The following is a 23,374-nucleotide window of genomic DNA, read 5'->3' as shown; positions in this document are numbered from 1 at the left end:
AACTCAAATCAAGATCCCTTTTCAGTTCCAGATTAAAGGAAGAAGCATGACTATTAAATGCAATGCACCATCACAGGTGGGCTGGTGCGGGTGGGGAAGAATTGCCTTATTGGATATTATTGAGCTAACTGGCTAAAATTGAATATTGTTTGTTGTGTATTCGTCTGGTGTCAATACAGAATTTCCTGAATCTGATCACTGTACTGTGGTTATGTAAGAGAATGTCCTCGTTCTTAGGAAATATGGGTAAAGGGTTGACTGCCTGCAACTTAATCTCAAATTGTTGGGGGCAGGGGATTAATCAAGCAAGATGTGGCAAGATGCTAACAACTGGGGAGTTTTGGTGAAAGGCACATGGGAATTCTTTGTATTATTCTTGATTTTCAAAATTAAAAATTCAAATATAAATCAACTATACCCCAATAAAAAAAATGTTTAAATAAAGTTAGCCAGTAAGGGGAAAAAAAAAAAAAACCCAACATACCTTTTCAGAGCTTCTCTCATCCATCTCTGTCTAATGTAAAGAAATTCCTCTACCTACAAACTTTCAGCTCAAGAATTTTGTAAGTACAAAATAACCTTACAAAGCAGAAGCTTCACCAGCATCTTCCTCCGGTAGATGGCAATGAAACAGTAGTTTCTGAACCTAGCTTCCCAGTAGAATCAGCTGGAGGCTTTGAAAAAACAATTTTTTAAAAAAAAGTCCTGGGATCCACCCATAAGACCTCTTAAATCAGATTCTCTGGAGCCCAGCTCAGAGGTGATTCTAGATGCAGCCAGGGTGGAGAACATCTGCAATAAATGATATACTACTGCAGGTCTCCACTTAGATTGGAAAGGTGGATTTTAAACCCAAACTGACACCATTGAAAAGTCCTTTACTCGTGAACTGGCTGCTTACCAACTTACACATGGGGTATGTATGTCAAGATTTGTTCTTCCCAAAGAGTCATGGAAATGAAAACACTGCAGAGTAAGCTAAAGCAAGCAGCTTTTGAGGAATGAGCCAAATTTTTAGGCTTCTCAATGACAAAGAAAACACTGAATCTTTCTCTTTGCCTTACTAGGCTAGGAGATGCAATAATTCAACAGTAAGCAAGATACTGACTGCAGGACTTGGGCAGGATCAGCCCTTCAGAAAGCAGGCAAATCAAGTAGGCAATCTGATGCTCCAGTGAGGAGTTATGGATCCCTAAAATTAGCTTCCCACTCCAGCTCTGGAGAGACTTTTGCCCTAACTTGGTATTAATATTCCTAGGATAGATAAAGAATCGCCAGGGAAGTGCACTGGTATCCAGCCTCCCGAGCACCCCTGTACACAGATTTTCAACGAAGGGACAGTGGTTCAGCTGGGTGAGGCAGTCACTCTGATGGGTGTGCCTGTCCAGTCTTGTTCTTCAGGGCCACCAGCAGAGGGAGCTGCACACCCAGCCAATGGATGCAAACTAAGAGCTAGGATGTGGAAACAGGTGGAAATGCTGAATCACCCAGCTGAGTAAGGCTACAAAGACCTCACCTGTCTGTCATTTCTTGATCTGGTTCCTTTTCTGTACTCCCCACTGGACTGTGAGCTCTGACTGTGTCTTATTGACCTTCTGTCTGCAGAGTCTCCCACAGTGTCCGACACACAGTGAGTGCTTGGCAATAGTATCTATCGATGCTGTTTTGGGCATCTGACAAACGAATATTCACCAGACTGGCCAAATGTTAGCCAGCTAGTATTTTTTGGGCCGAGACACTGTATTTGACGTTCCTTCCTTCACGGAGATCCCTGTAATTGGTCCTGAAAAAACCCATCCTCCATCTCCCCCAAGCGCCTGGCCACCCCCAACCAGGGGCGAGCTTGAGAGTCCCTAGGCCCAGACAGCAGGATGAGAGACTCACGCTCCACTAGGCACAAGGGGTTGGAACTTCCACTGCTCCTCTTCGCAGTCTAGGAAAAGCCGGTTCATGATCTTGTTCTTCTCCTCTGGGGGGATGAAGTTCTCGATGATCAGGTACCTGGGAGCAGGAATGAGGTAGAGATGGGGGTGTGGGCAGTGAGACCACGCAGTGTAGGTGAAGGTTGAAAGAGAAGCAGCAAGACACAAAGAGGCAGAGGGAACAGAGAAAATGGAAAAACCAAAAAGTCGGGGGGAGGGGGTCCCTAGAGAAACAACAGAGCCTGGAAATCACTGCTTCTCATGCAAAGATTATAGACTCAGGGCCTTAGGAGTTACCTCTGGGCAACACCCAGCATGACTTTACAAGGTTCATCTAATGCAGGCAGAGGACAGAAAGGAGAAAACAGGAGGTAGAAGATACTCCAATGGGTCCCTCCCCCATCCATTCCTATGGGTCATGGACAGGGGTGAGGAGACAGAACTGAAGCCTTCAGGAAAGAGAGGAGCCTGTCAGGGAGAGACCCGGAGCCTGAGAGATGGCTGTGCGGGCCCCAGCTGGGAAGAGAAGGGGCCCTACTTGAGCTTGAGTTCCCGGGTCTGCTCATTCTGCGCCTCCTCCAGGTCCTGCCGCACGCGGATGTACTCGTCGTGCTGGTCCTGGATCTCCGCCTTCACCGCCTGCAGCTTGGCGTAGAGCTGGCGGGGGAAGGTGCAACTCAGAGGTGGTAAGGAGTGGCACCCAATGAGGCTCGACTCCCCCAGCCTGCAGGCTCAGGGTCCACCAGCTCAGTGCAGGATGAGGCCAGGGTCCCCGTGTGAATGTCCCTCCATCCATCAGATCGGGTTATTTTAAGAGCTGCCCCATCCCTCCTACACCGCTCACTCTCAGCTGCTGTCCACATTGTGCAATGCTCAAGTTTGATGGGACCTGGGGAACCTTCTGGTCCAACACCCTCTTTTTATAGATAGGAAACTCAGGAACAGGTTTGCTCAAGGTCACATACAAGGTGCAGAAGAGCCTGAATCAGGACCCGAGTATCAGGACTACTGGTCCAGGGCTCAGGGGAGCCTCAGCCAGTTTGGAAGGTGGCCCATCCCACTCCAGCCTCTCCAGTGACTCTCAAAAGGAGGGGTGTGGGGAGGGCTGCCCCAACCCCACCGTCTATCCCACTCCTAACACACCGAGAGGTGTGGAAACTGGAAACTGCCGCTGGAGCTGGACCTCTGCCGGGCCTGCTCTGGGGCAGCCACCTCAGCAATCTAAGGGCTTTCCAGGCTCTTCCAGAATCCAGGCTGGAATCTGCGGCTTCCTGCCCTAGGCCCTCAGCTCATGCGCATGCCATTCCCTGGCCATGGACCTCACAGGGTCCTGATGGCCAGTACTCTCATCTCTGGAGTGCCTTGTGCTTCCTCTCTGAGCTCTCCCGGGCTCAAGTCTCCACTCCCCTGGCCTGCTCAGTGCCTGACTATCCAAACGGTGACTCACTGGTGACACCACAGGGAAGGGGCAAGTGACCCAGGACCACGAGGGCAGCCACCCTGCAGAGCGGAAGTGAAGGCATTCCCAGCCTCTCAGGCCCCTCCTGAAGCAAGAGAAAAGGTTCTATTCCACCCAGACCCCCGCATCCCCCGGCTCCTCACCCCAGCACCCAGGCAACGTAACTCAAGGGGTCAGCAGTTCAAGCAAAGTGGGGAGGGGTCGCTAAAGCACAACCCTCCTTGGGCAGGTGACTGCCAGGCCCTCACACACCTGGACCCGGGGTCCTGCTGTGGCAACTTACCTTCTTGAGTTTCTTGGTTTTGACCTCCACCTCTTGCTGCAGGGACGTGTAGGTGCCCCGGAGCTCCATGGTCTCCTCATCCCGGAGCATCATCTCTTGCTGCATTTCCCGCTCACGGCGTTTCTAGGCCAGGGCAGGGGACAGGGCTCAGAGGAGCAGCACATACTGGCAAGACCCAAGGGAGCTCTGCCTGTCATGGAACCTGGCTCTGTCGTGGCCACAGGAGCCAGGAGGACACAGAGAGTTTCTCACAGCCCAGGTCCATCACTCCCACCCCATCCTCAGTGGAGGCCTCTCTGAACCTTCTTCTCAGCTCACAGGGCCGTGCTTTTGCAGGCACTGCCCCACGTGGAAGGAGACCCCGCCCCTAACCACTGGGGCTTCCAGGGGTGTCGACCACATCCACTGATGCCCAGGTACTGGCTTTTCAGCTGTCTCAGCCTCTCCTGTGTAGTATCACAGCTGATGGGCAAGACCAACAAACTGTGGTTCTTGATGCTTTCGGAAACAGCCCTACAGTTGTTGAAGAACTCACACCTTTGTGGAAGGTTTGGGAATTAGGACTGGGTGCCCTGTAGAGGCTGACATCATGGAGAGCCAGCACCTGGGCGGGTGGACCCATGGGATGCAGAGCATTAGGTTCTCAGCACTATAATTCCAGGGACCCTGAGTTCAAGAAGACTCACTGCCCTCAGCCCCCCAGACCTGACCTCAAGGCCATGCACCCCCCCAGCCCCACCTGCTCGGCAATCTCCTGCCTCTTTAGTTCGAGCATCTTCTGCTGCTCGTTGGTGTGATCCATGATGTTCCTGCCCCCGATGAGCAGCTTGCTCTCCATGGCCTGGGGACACAGAGGGGTGAAGAGATGGGTTTTCAAAGGGCCAGAGCAGCTGCAGCTTGAGAGGTTTGGCTTCCCTGCCCTTCAGGGCGGGAACAGAAGATATGTCCCAGATGGGGGCTCATGACCCTCACCAAGAAGGAAGTTTTCCCCTCTAGCTTTGTGGGCCCCAGCACAAGGCTCCCATTGTTAGCAAGACCATTAGGTGAGACAAGGCAGGGAAGCCCTCAGAGAATACAGGGCACCTGATCTGTTTGCTTTGGATACGGAGGGAAGGCTGGTTCACCATGCCTCGGGAAGGGAATGCAGGCGGCGATCTAATCCTGGCAACCAGGACCAGCTGGTGTTCAGGAGGCAGGGAGATGCAGGATACAATTCCTGAGCAGCCTGGCCCTTTAGCTAACTGGCTCCTGACTCAGGAAGGGGGCTCTCATTCAGGCAGCAGGAAAGGGTCTGCTCTTCAGCTGAAAAACAGAAGACAGGGAGAAGACTCCACAGCACTGAAGGGCATTTGGGGCCCCAGAAGCAGCAGGCGTTTGGAGAGGGCCAGAAAGACTTGAGCTCCACCCACTCACTGCAAGGTCTCAGCCCAATTACCCTTCATCTCTCACATCTGTAACCCTGGGGCCACCCCTGCTCTGAGAAAGATAGCCAGCAGACATCCGCTGAGCGTTACTGGCCAGGTGCCTCAAACTTTACCCCCAGAGAGACCTCAATCAACAAGGAAGGAAGCTAAGAGCAACTGGCCTTAGGTCATGCAGCTGGTTAACAAAGAGGTGAACCAGTCTCCCCACTGAGCCCTATGCTATGCACAGCCCCTCACCTGGTGCTTGGCACAGACATTGGGTAGGTGCTTATTGAATCTGAAGCTTAAAGAATAACAGCCACAGATAAACTGTGCCAGTTGTGACCACATAAAATGCATTTTCACTGTTGCTAGTCTGAGGGTGCTGCCCAATTGTTCTCTGATTTCATCCCAGGCCTCCTGGAAGGTTGAAATCACCTTGAGCCACCAAAAGAAACTGGCTGCCTCCCCACTGGAATTCTTTCCAGTGGAAGTTGCTGACCAATTGAGGGCTCTCAAAGCAGTGAGTACTGGCAGAATAGGGGAGCAGGGGGGTCCCTGTGTCCCATACATCATGGACGACAGAGCAGGACAGGAGTTGAAGGTGGCTTTTGGAGGGGGTCAGAGGTGGGGCTTCTCCCAAACCAGATGCTCTAGAGAAGATTTGAGTGAGGAAGGCACAGGGCCACAGCTGATGCCCTGCTTTTTACTACCTGATTTAAAGACTGGGGATGAGGGTGGAGAGAGAAGCAGAGGGCAAGGAATCAAGAAGAAGAAAACAATTCTTTCCTCCGCACCTGCTATGTGCCAGGGGTCTCACACTTATTTCTGCTCATAACCCTTTAAATAATGGATCTCAAGATTTTGGTGTACATTAGAATCACCTGGGGAGCTTTTAAAAGGCTCAATGCCCAGACTACACCCTGAAAGTGTTAGTCGCTCATTCGTATCCAACTAACTCTTTGTGACCCTGTGGACTGTAGCCCTCCAGGCTCTTCTGTCCACGGAATTTTCCAGGCAAGAATACTGGAGTGAGTTGCCATGTCCTACTTCAGGGGGTCTTCCCAACTCAGCGATCAAACCTGGGTCTCCTGCATTGCAGGCAGTTTCTTTACAGTCTGAGCCACCAGGGAAATCCCAGACTATACCCTACCACCAGTTAAACTGGAAATGGAGGCGGGTAGGGAGGTGGTGGGGAGAAGGCAATGGCACCCCACTCCAGTACTCTTGCCTGGAAAACCACGTGGATGGAGGAACCTGGTAGGCTGCAGTCCATGGGGTCACTAAGAGTCGGACACAACTGAGTGTCTTCGCTTTCACTTTTCACTTTCATGCATTGGAGAAGGAAATGGCAACCCACTCCAGTGTTGTTGCCTGGAGAATCCCAGGGACGGGGGAGCCTGGTGGGCTGCCGTCTATGGGGTCGCACAGGGTCGGACACGACTGAAGCGACTTAGCAGCAACAGCAGGGAGGTGGTGAGGTCCAGGCATCGGTGGATTTTAAAGGTTCCCAGGGGATTTGGGGGTGCAATCAAATTGGAGAATCACTGCTTTCTACAGTCCCCAGAACCAGCATTATCTGAGAACTTGTTAGAAATGCAGAATCTCCGGCCCTCCACAGGCCTAGTGAATCAGCATCTGAGACCCCCTCCAGTAACTTGTGTGACATGCTTTAAGGACAAACTATAAGCACCATCATTTTTCTGATGAAAGCTCAGGGAGGTTAAGTAATCCATCCAAGGTCACACCATGGCTGTTGCATATAAACGGAGACTCCAGACCCAAGTCTGCTTGATTCCCAAGCCCAGGCTCTTCCTACCACAGACGCTGTGCAGTGTTTTAGGAAGCAGAACCTGCTAAAAGAAAAGCAGCATTTTCCAGCAAGAGGACTCATGTCTGACTACTCTACAAGAGTTCCCTCAGGGACAGAATAGATTATTCCAGTCCACGAGGAAGCCAATGGCCAGAACTTAAGAGGTTAAAATGCTCCTGGCGCAGTCCTACATCAGCGGTTACTCCGTGGCGGAGGGGGAGAGGGAACAGAGAAAGGGGAGGGGAAGGAGGGGAAGGAAACAAACAGACATCTCTCCAGATGGAAAAATGTTCAAATGTCAGAAATCGCAAGAAAGGGTGCACAGGGTGAAATTCCAGCTTCACAGATGCCCCCAAATCCCTGCAGGTGGGAAAGAGCAGGAGAATTTCTAGGCCATGTAAATGGACCAAAAAATGCTTCAATTAGTTTTACATTGGGGAAAAATTAATCCTAAATCTTCATTAAATGATAGCTGTGAGCAGTCAGTTATAAACCACAAAAAGAGGAAAAGTGAGGAGTAGTTCTCTATGGTTCCCAGAATACAATGGCTTAATATGCTGCCACAGCTAAAAAAGCCCATAGTATCTGGCCAGGTACCATCACCAAGGCTTTTTTGGAAACAAAACAAAAATCATTCTACCCTAATATAAAACCATGATGCAGCTGAATCTGGAGTACTGTGTATAGTTCTCTTACTGCATCTCTGGGGACCTGAAGGAGAGAGAGGATTCAGAAAAGGGCAGCTAAAACCATGCAAGGGCTTAAAAAAGAAAAAATAGGACTCTTTAGTTGGCAAAGACAGAGAAAGGCTAAGAGAATGGACCTGGAAACTATACCATCAAAAGGTGTGAAAAGCAAAGATCTAGACTGTTCTAATCAACGTCTGGTAGGCAGAATAAGAGCTTGAATTTTCAGGACAAAAGGGAAGTTCTTCTTTACAAAGGTAATAATTTTATGCAATGTGATATCTCAGGAGTACTAGATTGAATAACTCACAGTTCATCAAGGGATTATGGGGACATATTTTTAACCTTTTATTGTCTTTCTCTGCTTTCAGAAAAAAAATTTCACTAATGTCAAAACAAGCACAGAAATAAAACAAACTGGAAAAAAAATTCACATATTCTTCATCATACATATTAGCTTTTTACCCCAGATTTTTCCATATGCACACATCATTTTTCCTATCTATAGACATAGAATAAATGTAAGTTTGCTGCTGCTGCTGCTAAGTCGTTTCAGTCGTGTCCAACTCTGTGCGACCCCACAGACAGCAGCCCACCATGCTCTTCTGTCTCTGGGCTTCTCCAGGCAAGACTACTGGAGTGGGTTGCCATTTCCTTCTCCGAAATATAAGTTTATATCCTGCTATTTCCACACTATCAAATAGCTCAAGAATTTCCTGAACTAACACAACATTGTAAATCAACTATGCTCCAACAAAAATTTAAAAACAAAAGAATTTTCTGTTACTTTAATGATTGCATAATATTTGAGCTTCCCTGGTGGCTCAGACAGTAAAGAATTCGCCTGCAATGCAGGAGATCCGGGTTCAATACCTGGGTCAGAAAGATCCCCTGAAAAAGGGAATGGCTACCTACTCCAGTATTTTTGCCTAGAGAATTCCATGGACAGAGGGGTCATAATATTTAGAGTGGATAATTTATAATATAAACCCCATTATAAGAAATTTTGTTTGGCTAGTTAATATTTACAATAAACACTCTTATGCATATAATTTTTTTGGACATGCTGCTTGGCTTATCGGCTTTTAGTTCCCGGACCAGGGGTTGAACCTGGGTCACAGCAGTGAGAGAGTGGAGTCCTAACCACTGGACTGCCAGAAAATTCCCAATTCTTTATCTTTTAGATGATTTTCTTACAAGGAAATTACAGAAGTGGACAAAAAGTTATAAACATTTTGTATATCTTAGAACATACTGTCCAGTTACCTTTCTAACAGTTTTACCACTTAAAACCACTGCCAGCAATAAATAATGGAACCACTTTTATTCATAGTCATGAAGTATTATCATGATTTTAAATTTGGCTTAATAATAGATATAAAATTGAGTCTCCTATTTATATTCTCTGTACCTCTGTGGTAGGCTTGCAAAGGTTTGCTCTCTCCTTTTCCAACATGCTCTTTTATGCTTGCTTTTTTGTGTTTTGGTGATTTTAAAGTGAGGAGATGGACCTGACTCAAAACAATTCTTTGTTTATTCAGCCCCCACGTTCTCTGGCTATGCACACCCAGCTCAAGAAGTTGGACACAGGCAGACTTTATGCTGCCCATCAGGCCTGGAATCTGAAGCATCAGTCGAGGCTACCAGGGCCGCCAAGTCCCGAGGCTCCTCCCACTGCCACCCCCCATGCTATGGTTCCCAGGATTAGTTTCTGTCCTGGTTTTTTCTCATCAGACTTCGTGTTAGGCTTCCTCCTTGGACTTGGAACTCTGTTTCAGGGTTTCTCCTTCTGGCCAGGGCCTGGGCTCCAGGCAGAGAATTTCTGGAAGATGCCTGACTGCCCGCATCACCCCATTTCATTCGTCCACTGCTCCTACCCGTCTCTGCCTGACCTGCCAGGACCCAGCACAGACATGGTCTGAACGACAGCCAAATGTGCCTTATCGATTTCTTGCCAAGTCTTGTCCACTGGCCCAGCCTACACTGTCAGTCAAGCCAGCCTGATAGAACCTGTCTTGTGCTAGAAAAGGGGGCTGGTCCTGGCACAAAAATCTGGGGGTGAGCCCCAATTCAGGTGCAGAATCTGAGCTCCCTCTTCTCTCCAGCCTCAGTCCTTTGCTGCCTGGATCACCCCATGCTCTGAGACATGTCATATGTGACTTCGGTTCTTTGTTTTGAAACAGTTTTCTGGTGGTTTTTTCTTTTTTGCTTTTCTCATTTCTCTGAGGATACCAGTAACCATCTCCTTCTTTTCCTCAGAGATCTCTGCCTTTATCACCTAAGGAGGGCAGGGGACAAGGATGTCTCAAATCCCTGGGCCCACTTCAGGCTGGAAGGGTACAAAGCAGAATATGGGGTTTCCAGTTCCCAGGAAAAGTTCCCCAGAGCTCTTAGTTGCCCCAGTTAATGCTGCCTTTGCGATTTCTCAGGGGAAAAGAGTCCAGGTGGGTGGAGCCTGTAAACAGGGCTGGGTTTGGTTCTACTGGTTCTGAATATGTCCAGTGTAACTAAAAGGCCAGCAGAGGCTGTGGGGGCGGAAAACAGGGCAGGGAGTTGCAAGGACATGGTCTGACTCTTGTGAGAGGGAAACAAATCACGGGATAATTAAGGTGACCTCAGGGAATCATCAACCCCAATGCCCTGTGCTTCACAGAGGAGGAAACTGAGGCCCAGAGATGAAGACTTCTAAGTCTAGAACTCATAATTAAGGAGTCCATATGTGTATCTGTTGAGGCTTTCCAGGTGGTGCTGGTGATAAAAGAATCTGCCTGCCAGTGCAGGAGCCGCGGGTTCAATCCCTAGCCCAGGAAGATCCCCTGGAGGAGGAAATGGCAACCCACTCCAGTATTCTTGCCAGGATAATCCCATGGACAGAGGAGCCTGGTGGGCTACAGTCCATGGTGTTGCAAAGAGTCAGACACGACTGAAGCGACTGAGCACACACGCACATGTGTATCTGTTCCTATACTGACTACACACTTTCCAAATAATTTCCCAATTTGATTAGGGCCTTTGATTAGGGTATTAGAGGCAGGTCAGCTGCTGTGACAATTAGCAACTTACTGACCAGAGACATATTAACACGTCTTTTGTTACCTGAACATTACTGACTGGAGTATTTCAGTATTCACTTAGATAACAAACCACCAGCCACAAGCATTATTAGTTCCTGCAAAATTCCCCCAGTTAATAGCCAGGATCACAACAGGGACCAGGCCAGCCTGCAGATACAGCCTGGGATATTCAGAAGCTCCCCTCTTCCCATCTTAGGATCAACTGAAGTGTAAAATCAGGAGTAGAAAGGAGGCCCAGTGCTCATTAAATGCTGGTCTGGAAAACCAGCAAGGAGACAGCCAGGCGCAGCCAGCCACCCTTTGAGGAGATACCATCAAGTATGATTTTACAGAGAAGCCAAACAGGCTCTGCCTTGTGACTGCCAGCTAACCTACGACATTTTGCAAGAGACAGGAGTCCTGGCTGCCACTTGCCATATGCCTATGGCTGGGTTGGGTCCTTTTTGCATTTATCATCCTATTTAATCATCACAAGACCCTCATGAGATAATGGATCTGATCCCATCCTCAGACAGGTGAGGTGACTAGATTAAGGTTATGGAGATAGTAAATGGCAGAAGTAGTATTTAAACACCAGCCTCCTGATTCCAAGTCCTTGTGCCACAGTTGTCTCCTGGATTTGGGCAGGAAAGTGCCTTGGGGGAAAGCAGCATTTGGTCTTTGCACCTTTGCCAACTTAGGAATCATCAAGAAAGCTCAGGGCACCATTTCTTTCTCTTTCAGATGAAACAGGAGGGGTTCTGCTGAAGATGCTTCTGCCTGTGTGAGGTTCTTATGGGGGCCTCTGAGATGAGTGGGATAGGGCTCTTAAGTGTGTGCTTGTGGGGAGGGCATCAGTATCACTAGGGTCCCTGGGAGAGGGGGAAGCCCAAATGCTCACACGAAGGGCCACCTCACAAGTTCCATGGTGGAAAGAAACAAAGAGCACCAGGCCTGTCAATCAGAGAGCATGAATCCTGGCACACACTCTGCCATCCTATTTGCTAAGAAATCTAGGGCATTAGCTCTTGGAGTTCTGTTTTTCTCATCTGTAAAATGGGGCAAATATTCACTAACCTTGCAGCTTTGGTAAGAATGGTGAGCTGGATAACAGGTGAAGAAATACCTAGTAAATGATAATGTACAATCAAATGTCAGAGGTTACCTCCTGTTGCAGTACCTGATTGACATCTATCCACCACTCATCACACAGAACAGAACAAACAACCAGCGTAGCAATCCTGGGTCCCACCTCTTAGGGAATACAGCCATGCCTACAGTCACAAACCTGTTTCTCCTTCTGTGGCCTCTGGTTATAGATCTTGAGGAACTAGCAGTAAGGGAAGAAGAAATGAAAGAAACAATGGCGAGGGGAAGAAGAATGCTATTTTCAGTGATTCTCTGCCCTCAGGAACATAAATCAGGAAACTGAGTCTGAGTTTCCTGCCTTGGGTTTCCTTGGATGCCTCAAAACACTACATGCTAGTAATTCTCTCATCCAGAAGAAGGAACAATTAGGACTTTCCTGGTGGTACAGTGGATAAGAATCTACTTGCTAATGCAGGGGACATGGGTTCAATCCCTGGTCCAGGAAGATTCCGTATGCTGTAGAGTAACTAAGCCATAGCACCACAGCTACTGAAGCCCATGTGCCTAGAGCCCTTGCTTCATAACAAGAGAAGCCACCTCAGTGAGAAGCCCTCATACCACAACAAAGAGTAGCCCCGGCTCACTGCAACTAGAGAAAGCCCTCGTGCAACAAACACCCAATGCAGTCAAAAAAAAAGGAGGAACCATTAGAGATCAGTTAACATATTGGCCAGAGAATGAGACGAGCTGTATTCTACTTCCAGTCTTGCACTGGACAAGATATGGATGCCCAGAAACGCTTCAGTCCACGTTGGAGAAAAACAGGAAGAAAAAAATCAGCTCATCTGCTTGAGTAGGAAAACCATGATCACTTCAGATCTGATCCTTAACTTTGTCTTTCTCCTCTACTTTGTTCATTTATTTGCATTGTCCTAGAGGGTTTCCCTCCAACACTGGGGAAGAAAATCCAGTCAGACTAAAGAAAGGTATTAATACAATGTCAGAACTGGATGAGACCTAAGGATGCATAAAGCATAGACTCGGTAGTTTACAGACCCTGGGTCATTCAGCCTCCAGCTTCCAGGCAATGCTTGGTCATTCCTTTCCAGCCCTCACTGTTCCTCATCCAGGCTGGTCTCTAAACCTGGGCTCCTGACCTGCTGCTTCCACTGTGAATCAGCAAATAGTGCAGAAAGCAAGGAATCATTGATTGATCATTTCTTACAGAACCAGAAGGGCAATTGACTTGTCCAAGTCACAGGATTACCAAAAACTGAGTACCATTAAGAATTATTCTCGACCCTGGCTCTCCCTCAATTATTCATTTAAGCCAATCTTCCAACCATGTGTTAACACATTTCTTTTACATATTTTTCTCCCTTAAAAATTGTAGATTTGTTTTTAACAAACTAATATAGTGAATGAAAGTCACTCAGTCAACTCTTTATGAGCCCATGGACTATACAGTCCATGGAATTCTCCAGGCAAGAGTACTGGGGTGGGTAGCCTCTCCCTTCTCCAGGGGATCTTCCTAACCCAGGGATCAAACCCAGGTCTCTCACATTGCAGGCAGGTTCTTTACCAGCTAAGCTACAAGGGAAGCCCAAGAATACTGGAGTATGTAGCCTATCCCTTCTTCAGCAGATCTTCCTGACCCAGAAATCAAACCAGGGTCTCCTGCATTGCAGGAGGATTCTTTACCAACTGAGCCACAAGGGAAGCCCTATATGCTTGCTGTTCAAATTTTTTAAAAAAAGTGAAAAAAGCCTCCTTCCTATTATTAATAAAATCCCTAGAGATAACCATTATTAGAGAGTTCCTGTGATTCACTCCAGAAATTTAAACAATTTAAAGACAAAGTTAACCCTACCTATTGATTTATATTCTTGGCCATAGTGTTCAAGAAGATTTGTTGATTATACAAATGAACGGCCTCAGACTGAGGCCTGAGGCTGGGGTTTGCATCATGTGTAAGGACAGAGATGAGTTAAGCATCTCAGCAGACAAGAGCTCCCACTGGGGTCTATTAGCCAGGGATCTGGCATGACGCCCCTTTCTGAGTTGGTGATACAGGATGGAGGGAAGATCATGGGTTTTGGAATCAAGCAGATATCGGTTCATATTCCTGGCTAACATTCATAAGCATGTGACCTCGGATTGTTCTTTCATTACTGTGCCTTAGTATCCTCATCTGTCACGTGGAGATTTAAACACTACTATTTCATGGTGCTATTGTGAGGACTAAATAAAACAACTCGAGAATATATTGAGTACTAGACATTGTGCACGCATGCTCAGTCATGATTGACTCTTTGAGACCCCGTGGACTGCAGCTTGCCTGGCTCTTCTGTCCATGGAATTTTCCAGGCAAGAATTCTGAAGTGGGTTGCCATTTCCTTCTCCAGGGGATCTTTCTGACTTAGGGATCGAACCCATGTCTCCTGTGTTTCCACATTGCTAGGTGGATTCTTTACCATTGAGCCACCCAGGGAGCCCATACTTGACATTAAGCATGCACTAAAGAAATGGTGGCTACTGTTATTACTCCAATTGTTGTTATTATTCTGCTGGCTCACTTGAAGAAAGAGAAAGCCTGCAGGTCCATTCCTTACCACTACAGACACAGTTCAGCCCAGGGCCTGGTACCCCTCAGTTGAGTATATCTGATAGCAAAGGGAAACAACTAGAAAGTAAGTCTTGGGTCTGACCAGAATTTAATGCCCAAGAATTTCTCAGGATATTCAAAATTCTAGATATACACCAACCCCCCTACAAGCTCAGAGCACTGGAATCCGCCTTACGCAGACTTGTCATGGTTGAAAGGTTAGACTGGGTTGGAGGTGAGACCATTTCTTATCTGCTCAGGCTACCTGATTCAGCAGCTCTCAGGCCCAGTCAGCCCCAGAAGTGCCCCCAGACTGGCCAGGGGCAGCAGACTGGCAGGGCACAGATGGGAGGGCGTGCCCTTCTCCTGCTGAATTCCAGGCCCTTCCTCCTAGTCCTCAGTGCACAATAAGAACATTATAATCGCCACTTCATCCAATCTTGTGCTGTCTAGGGGCTGGAGATGACTAAGGGCAATATGATAATACACTCCTCTAGCCAACACACAGAAAGAGAAACCTAAGACTGGACCAAAAGGTCTGCTGAGTCCCAACATAACCTGAATCCCAGAACCTCTGATGGAAATGTCTTACATACTTCCTGCAGGTCAGATCTTTATATTACAAAATGCACCCAGCTCACGGCAATTCTGTTAACTGATCACACCACCAGGGACAGGAAGGAATGTAAGTCACTGCTCTCAGTGGTGCCAAGAAGCCGTGGACTCTGACCTAGATGCCAGACGCAGCCTGGAGCTCTGGTTACTTGCTTCTCTCAAGGATCACAGAGGACTCAGCTGGAATGGGTGGTGGCAGTGGTGGGGAGTGGGGAGGGCAGGGTACAGTTCCCTGATCTCTTGGCCCTATAAGTTTCAGACGGTCTGACTTGGGGCTAGTGTCCCTGGGGATATGGAGAAGGAACCAGACCAGCTTTGGGAACATAGGTGCTCCCTGGATTATTGGGGATTCTTTAGAGACTGGACACACCCCTGTTTGGAGACTAACCTCAAGATCATGCTAGTGGAACAATACTACTTCATGCTCTCCTCTAAAGCACTTTCTCTCCCAACTGGGGTTTCTTCTCCCCAAAAATTGTGTTGTCCATCTCTTCACCCACTCTCTCTCTCTCTCTCCATCTTTCTCCCCAAATCTGACTCCATTTGTCTTTCCTCTCTATTTCTTTCCTGTCTTTCCTCCCATTTTCTTCTTCTCTTTGTCTTTCTCTAACCAGTCATGATGGAGAGCTGAAAATATCTTTCATTATTGGTTGAATTCATATATCAACATTTAAATCTTACCACCTTAATTTTCAAAAAGATGAACTGAACACTCTATATTTTGCTTTTAAAAAAAATACTACTTTTAACAATAAAGAACTTTGAAGAGGAGGGAACTTTAAAGATCACCTAGTTCAGTGGCTTTTCTGGCTTTTGAATCCCTTTAGAGCAACTGTGATGTTCAGCTTCTCCTTGGACACTTCCAGGGATCGGAGACATTATCTCTTGAAGCAGATCAATCCTAACTATCAAGAAGCTCGTTACACTGAGTTTAACCTGCTGCCGTAATTCCCACTCCCTGGTTACCAGGACAACCTGGGATATAACAGCAGAAGGGCAGTGAGAAACATCCTAAGTTCAAAGTATGGGGTAGAGGAATTGGCTGTTAGGTTCTCCTATCGCTTTCTTAGGTAGGTGACACTGGAGAGCGATAACCAGGCTCTGGTAGGTCTTGAATGCCAAACCAAAATGTGATGTGTTTAACATATCAGAAAGATGGCCAAGTGAAGACATCCATTAGGTAATTGAAGATAACAGTAATGAAGTTATTATCCATGAACGCTTACATGCCAAGAACTGTGCAAAATGCTTTAATGTTGACTGTCACCTTCTCAAGAGCACTATGACATAGGTAGTATTATTATCCCACTTTATAGCTGAGGAAACTGAGGTCTCAGAACTGGTAAATCAGGCCGGCCTGACTCTGATATCACCTCTGAATATAGCATTCTAAAAAAAAGGTCAGCAAAGACCTTCTACAGATGACCCCTCAACTCCATTTCCAGTCCTGTGCTTGTTTTTAAACTCCCCTGTTGGGACCTCCCTGGCGGTCCAGTAGTTAAGACTCCACCTTCCAATGCAGGGGGTGTGGGTTTGATTCCTGGTCCAGGAGCCAGGATTTCCATATGCCTTGTGGACAAAAAACCAAAACATAAAACAGAAGCAATATTGTAAAATAATTCAATGAAGACTTTAAAAAAATGATCCATAACAAAAAAATCGTAAAAAAAAAACAAACCTCCCCTTCTCCATCTCCCGCTGTTCACTGGACTCTGTCACTTCAAATTCAACACATTTACACCCACTGCTGTCATTTTTCACCACCTCCCCAGCAACCAGTCCTCGAATTCATAATTCTTTAAGCACAAGAGAGGATCAGAGTTTGTGTCAAACTGACCTGGACTCAATTAGATTTGCCATATACAAACCACGAGGCCTTAAGCAAGTCACAAAATCTTGGTTGTCTCAAGTATAAAATGGAAACAGTAATAACACCTTCTTGGAAGGTGTCTGTGGGGATTTCATGAGATAATCTGGACACAATATATGGTATAGGGCTTGGCACATGACAAGAGCTATGTAAATAGCATGATTCTTGCTATTACTGTTGTTTCTCGAGCGTCAGACTCCTTCTCTTGCAAAACTATCTATGGTGAACCCCAATGCTGAGAAGTGGGAGGAAGAACAGGCAGTGACAGAGAGACAATGAAAATTCAAGCAGTCTGTACTCTCTGTAGTGACCTCATCCCTCTGGCTTCAGGGACGGCTTCTGCAGGGTCTCTTTCCCACACCCACTATAGAGAGAGTTGGGCTCTAGCCAAGCAGCCCCCTCCCTCCACTCCCTCCAGACCTACTTATGTGGGGATCAACAAGCAATGTGTTGTTTCTACCTCTTCCAGTCCTCTCTTCATTTCGAGCCTGCATTTTGTATCATCTGCAGGCCTTGGCTCCCCTACACACCCTTCTTTCCCTCTAAAGATCTAGAACCAAAGCTTTAGAAATCATCTAGTCCAAGCCCTCAAAAAATTAAGCTCAAAATGAAAACAGTCATTAAAACATGTTCCTTGCACAATGAAAGTGGGCTTTCTCTCGATCCACCCACACGCACTGCATATTCTCAAGGTAGTGAGACTGCACTGTGCACAAACACTGGAATTGCTGTCGTGCAGAGCCGTAACCTCAGCCGCGGGTCTTGACCAACTCCCCCTACCTCTCAGGTCTGGTACGCGTTCAAGCCCCCCAGAGACATGGCAGAAGTGTGGATGGCTAATGACTACCCAGAACAGGGTGCTGATGACAATCACAAACCCTCACACGTTTGCACACCTCAAACCCCCTAAGTAAGGCTCAAGGTAAATGTGAGAGGAGATGAAAGGAGACTCCTAGGAGATGGGCATGGTGTTTGTACACAGTGAGGGGAGAACAAAGGGAATGGGGACCCTAGAGGTGGTGGGCAGGAAAAACGGGTGAGACAGACTATAAGATGAGTCAGAGAGAATGAATGAGGGCACTGGGTCGTGTCAGCTCCTGCTCAACTGCCCCCAGCGGCAGTGTGAACGGGAAGAAGGGAATTGGGTTGGGGGGGAATGAGAAGGGGAGCTGATGTCATAACTCAGAAAGTGGGAACTGGAATGTGTCGAACACGGGGAGCAGAAACTCATTTCCAGGAGGGACCTGAGCTCCAGCCTTCTGAGGGCTCCTAGATCCTTCTCACCTGGCTCTGCTCCCACAGCTGCAGGTTTATGGCAAGGCAGCTGAGATGGCAGGGGAAAGAAAGCCTTAAGCCAGAAATAAAGATGTCAGTCCTGGAGATCACTGGACCCCTGCTTGGCAGACAGAAGCCACCCAGTGGCTGTTAATGCCCTCCACTTATTTAGTGCTTTCAACTTATTTCAAATGCCCTCACACTAATGATCTCACTTCATCTTCAGCATAACCCTGTGAACCAGGCAGGCCTGGGATGACTCTACCATGCTCTTCCCCTCATTACCCAGTGGATCCCTCAAGGGGCTTCAAATTGTTTCCTCCATCCTACAAACAGCCAACTCTGAACCAGCAGTGCCTTAGGGAGGCTGGGGTCCTCTGTCCAGCCTCCGTTCTGGGCTTGCTGGCTGCTGTTGGTCCTGGGCTGGGTGTGACAAGAAGTCACAGGATGTGGAATCATTCCTCTCCTGGAATTTCCCAGACGCCCCTCCCCCTTTGCTTATATCCGAAAGCCTGGCACATAATGACCATGTCACCCAGTCCCCAAGGAGCTGCGTCAGACTTCCCCTCATTAGGCAAATGGAAACCTGAGGCCTAGAGAGGCAAAGGGCTTCGTCACGAGTCACACAGACAGCACACATGGAGGGATTCGTGAAGACTTGGTAACAGCACAGCATAGACCTGGTTCCAGTCCTGACTTTGCCACCTATCAATTCAGGTCACTGAGACCGTCACCAGCCTTGGCTTTCATCACTGTCAAATGGAAATAGTAATACTCATCTCTGGAGGTTGCTGCGAGGATTCCATGAGATCAAAATATAAGAGTTACATAAAAATGAATTACTCTGATTATCAAGTAGCAAGGTAACAACAGCAGTGTAACAGAAAGAAGCTGGACCAAGTATAACGAGTCTGGCTCTCCTTAACTCACCTGTGTGGCCCTAGGTGAGTCTGGGCCTCAGTTTCCCAAGGCCTCTGGCAGTTGTAAGAAGGGGGATTCAGTGGGCTATGCCTCTACTGCAAGAATTCTGGCACTGGCCACTGATCTCTTGACTGCCCCATTATCTGTGCTTCAAGAATCTTATGGAGGGAGCCAGGGAGTAGCCAGCAATGGGAGATCCATTGTTCCCAGTGGAAAGGATCCCAGTGGATCCTTCCCTCCATCCCTTCTACCCGTTTCCTAAGGCCAAAGAGCACCCTTTTAGCCTCTTTTGCCCCCTGGCTTTAAGGATGGGTGGAGGCAGAAAGCAATGGGTAGTGGTGGTGAGGCTCTTGGTAATGAAACTGATGACACACCACCCCTGTAAGATTTCCCGGTGGAAAGCACTGGACTGCCTAGATTTCCTTTCTCCTGGGAGAGCTGAGTCTAACTGTCCTGGCTTTCACATCCTGCTTCTTCCAGGAGGGCCCCAATGTGCCAGGCCCCTGATCCTTTCTTTGAGGAAGCGGCTCAGCATAACCCTTGCTGAGCTCCTGGTGGTGAATTAAATATTAAAGAAGCAAGGCCAGAACCCCCAGGGTGCAGCAGCACATTCTCATAACACAGACAATGGTGTGCAGCTCAACTGTCCCTCCTCCAGCTGCTGCCACACTCCCTCCCAGGCGGTGCTTCCCTGAGCTCCAGCCCACACTCATTAGAGGGACTAAGAAACGATAGTGTTTTGCTCTCCCCAGCAAGACATCAGCTCATGGTTCCCTGCATCCTTCCTCCAATCCTCAGTGTTAAGGACTCTATGGACCTGGAAACGCCTGGGACAGGGACTCCTGGCATCTGTGACAACAAAATTTAACAGGTCGGTGGCCAGCCAGGCAGGGGGACCTCTGCAGCTTAGCTCCACTGGGGCCTGGAGGTGTCCCTGGGGCTGGGGGAATGCTGAGGCCCTGAGGCCTCTCAGGGCAATGGGGAATTGGGTCTTACTAGGAGCTAGCTGGTTTGCTGCTCAGATTAGAAGAACCTCAGAGATCACCCAGGCCAACCTTCTATTTTACAAAAAGGGAAACTGAGGCTTGAGAAAAGGAAGACACAATGAACACAGGGTCACTCAATGAGCTATAGTACATCTAGCCCTAGACTCCAGGTTTCCAGTGTAGAGCTGGAGGCGCTCTCCTACCCTCAGCATGATCTCCTTTCTAAGATTCCAAGCAATAGGCCCTGTGGGCTGCTGGACTGCCTTCACAGGGAGCAGGACCCATTCATAGTCCCACTTTGCCATTCAAGAATTGAAAAGGCCCAAGGGCCACTGGTTCCAGCTCAGCTCTGCTACTTTGTAGGATGGAACCTCATGTCACTTTTCTGAGCCTTAGCCCCTCACCTGTAAATATGGGGATTTAACAACCAGGACCCCGGATAGCTACCGTGAGGATCAAATGAGAGCACATACACAGTTATGGAAACCATGAAGTGTTATCCAAATGTCAGGTATTAAAGCAGCGTGAGGTCTGATGGTGCTGCAAAGAGAGGACATCACAAGGGAGGCAGCTAAGCAAGAGTGAGAACCCACACCTAAATGAGGCTGAACGCCTGCCTGGCTGTCCATGGACCTGACCGGTTCTGGGGGCCACCAGCAGAGACTGCCAGGCCGCAGGTGAGGCCAGTCCAAGCTCACTGGCTTGAGACACTGCCTGCCTGCTTTTGCTCTGTGTGTGAGTGTGTGTTTCCTTTTAGGTGCTCCTCAGCAGCTCTGCCTGGCAGCCCAGAGTCACAGAAATTTGCCTGGCTTCTCCAGGGGAGCACTTGGCAGAAGGGCAGGACACTTTGCTTCAGGCCAGATCGCAGACCCTCAAAGCAAAGCCTGCCAGCCCAGATCCCTCTGGGGGCCTCTGGAGAGCCCTTGCTCCCTTGGGGACTCTTACCTTGTACTTGGCAGCGAGCAGCTCTGTGGCTTCCTGCTCCCGCCGCAGGTCTTCCAGCATCTTCTCCTTCTCCTCCAGCAACTTCTTCTTCTCTTCGCTCACCAGACTGCGGTCGTCCTGGATGGCCGCCTTCTCTTCCTCTAGCCGCTCCTTCTGCTCCTGCAGGTAATTCTCCATGTTCTTGTCCAAGGCCGTCTCCAGGATGGGCTGGGGCGGGCGGTGATTGTTGTTGTTGTCATCCTCCTCCTCGGCTACCCAGGCCTCGATCACCGGTCCCTCCGGGTACCCGGCTGGGGCTGACACGGCCTTCTTCCTGCGGCTGCTCTTTCTGCGGAGTCGCTTTCCCAGCATCCCCTTCTTCTCCAGCTGGGCCTTCAGGCGGGCGATCTCCTCCTGGAATTCCCGCAGAAGTGTGTCCTTTGGGTCCTCATTCACCCGGGGCTTGTTCTTGATGTTCTTGGCCCGGTTGGCGAAGCGCAGGGTGGAGAGGCTCTCGTCGTAGCTGTGAGAGGCTGGCCCCAGGGTGGCCACCATGATGGTCTTGGCATTTCCCCCCAGAGAGTCCTGGAGCAACCGGGTCAGCTTGGAGTCCCGGTAGGGGATGTGGGTGCTCCTGTTACCCGAGAGAGCAGCGATCACGTTGCCCAGGGCAGACAGTGACAGGTTGATTTTGGAGGCTTCCTTCGGCCTCTCTCCACCACCGCCACCACCCCCTCCACCACCGCCACCACCAGTGGGCTGTGTGGCGGTCCCTCCAGTGGTGTTGGGGCCTGCTTTGTTCTGCCTCTCGCTACCAGCCAAGTCCACCAGGTTGAGCTTGCCCACACGGATGTGGTCCTGGCCGTCTGAGCCACGCTCACTGCACTCCACGGTGATGACGAAGATGGCATGGGAGCGGGAGCTGACCTCATTCATGTGTGTGCTGCCCACTGCCCGGGTCTGGTTCCCCAGGTTCATCACGTGCTCTATCTCCTTGACATTCTTGGTGACGAAGGAGGACAGGTCCTTGATGTAGACGCCTGTCTCAGGGTTCTCCTTCAGCTCGAGCCTCTTGCCGGGCTCCTTGGAGACCAGGTCTCGAATCTCCTCCTGGTAGATCTCCAGGTAGGAGGCCCGGACCAAGTACTGCTGGTTCTGGGAGCGCGAGATGTGGGTGAAGATATGCTCAAAGGCATTGGGGATGACCCCGCGTTGCTCGGGCTCCACCCAGGTCCCCTGCATGGTGTAGGTCTTGCCCGTGCCTGTCTGTCCATAGGCAAAAACGGTGCCGTTGAAACCTTGAAGCACCGAGTCTACCAGGGGCCTCACGGTTTCATCATACAAGTCTGCCTGCTTGGAGCTGGCATCATACACGGCATCGAAGGTGAAGGTCTTGGGCAGCTCCCCCAGGGCAGCGCGGGGGTTCCGCAGGGTCACCTGGCCTAGTTTCACGTCCATGGTCAAGATCTGCTCGTGACCAGCAGCCTCCTCCTTCCGGCTGAGGGGGCGGCACCGGGCCACCACCTTCAGGGCCTCGCTGGCCTTGGTTTTACTGGCCATCTTTCTGCTCTGTCCTTCCTGCACACCCCCCACCCCCGGACCCACTCCGCAGCCTCGTTAGTCCTGCTGTCCGCCCTAGGTCGGGATCAGCGGGGCCGGCCCAGCCCCCAGGCACCGTTCTTCAATCCGCATGCAGCCTCCTAGGGTGGAGATGCTGGGAGCTGGCCCCGCCGCTGCTGCAGTCCGGGCCTCCACCGCTCTCCGGTCCTCGCTGCACCGGCTGCGGAGGGAGAATTAGGCAGAATCGCCGGGCAGCCGCGGGAGCAGCGCCTGCCGAACGGCAGTACCCAGAGCCCGCCCCATGCTGGGGCAGAGGGAGCGCTGCCGTAAACAGCGACGGCAACAATGAGATAAAGGAAGAGGAAAATGGGATGGGGGTGGGCGGCAGAGCTGTCTTCTCGTCCTTGTCCTCCTCCTCCTCTAGAGATCCATGGCGGGGGGTGGGGGGAAGGGTGCTGCAGGTTCTGGGGGGCCGGGGGTTCCGGCCCTCCCAAGGGCAGAGGCTCACCTGGAGTCCTCTCCCCCAGCTGGGGGATCATTCATTGCAGCCAGAGCGGCTGCTGCAGCCTCTGCCTCCGCCTTCCCCGCCGTCGCCACCGGAGAATGAGAGAGAAAAACAGAAGGGGATGGGGCGGAGCAGCCGCGGCGAGAGTGATGTTGCCGCCGCGCTGCGGCCCCAGCTAAACCGCCCGGCTGGGGTGGGGCAAGGGGCGGGGCCGCGGGGCGGGAGACGCAAGCCCGGCGCGGCCAGTGCGCTGGGGACCCGGGTGCATCGCCCGCCCGCACCGCCCCCCCGCCACGCAGACCGCCCCCCTCCGGAATGACAGGCTCCGGTGCCGACCCAGGTCCTGAGCCCACCAAGCGGGTGCAGCGCAGCCACCGCCCGCCGTCACCCCACTGGGGCGCGGCA

The 23,374-nt window shown here is 49.9% G+C and overlaps 1 protein-coding gene across 1 annotated transcript in view; it reads right to left on the bottom strand.

Moving 5' to 3' along the window:
- Window positions 1–22,829, bottom strand: part of KIF3C (kinesin family member 3C) — a 35,840-nt gene extending 13,011 nt beyond the window's left edge. The window contains 5 exon segments of the mRNA NM_001078155.1: window positions 1,885–2,001; window positions 2,461–2,579; window positions 3,665–3,787; window positions 4,404–4,505; window positions 20,926–22,829. Of these exon segments, the coding sequence (NP_001071623.1) occupies window positions 1,885–2,001; window positions 2,461–2,579; window positions 3,665–3,787; window positions 4,404–4,505; window positions 20,926–22,464 (2,000 nt within the window). The 5' untranslated portion in view covers window positions 22,465–22,829.
- Window positions 22,830–23,374: the final 545 nt, after the last annotated feature.

The sequence above is a fragment of the Bos taurus genome, chromosome 11 (assembly GCF_002263795.3).
Source record: "Bos taurus isolate L1 Dominette 01449 registration number 42190680 breed Hereford chromosome 11, ARS-UCD2.0, whole genome shotgun sequence".
In the NCBI taxonomy this organism is placed as follows: domain Eukaryota; kingdom Metazoa; phylum Chordata; class Mammalia; order Artiodactyla; family Bovidae; genus Bos; species Bos taurus.
This window is presented reverse-complemented; position numbering and strand designations above follow the sequence as displayed.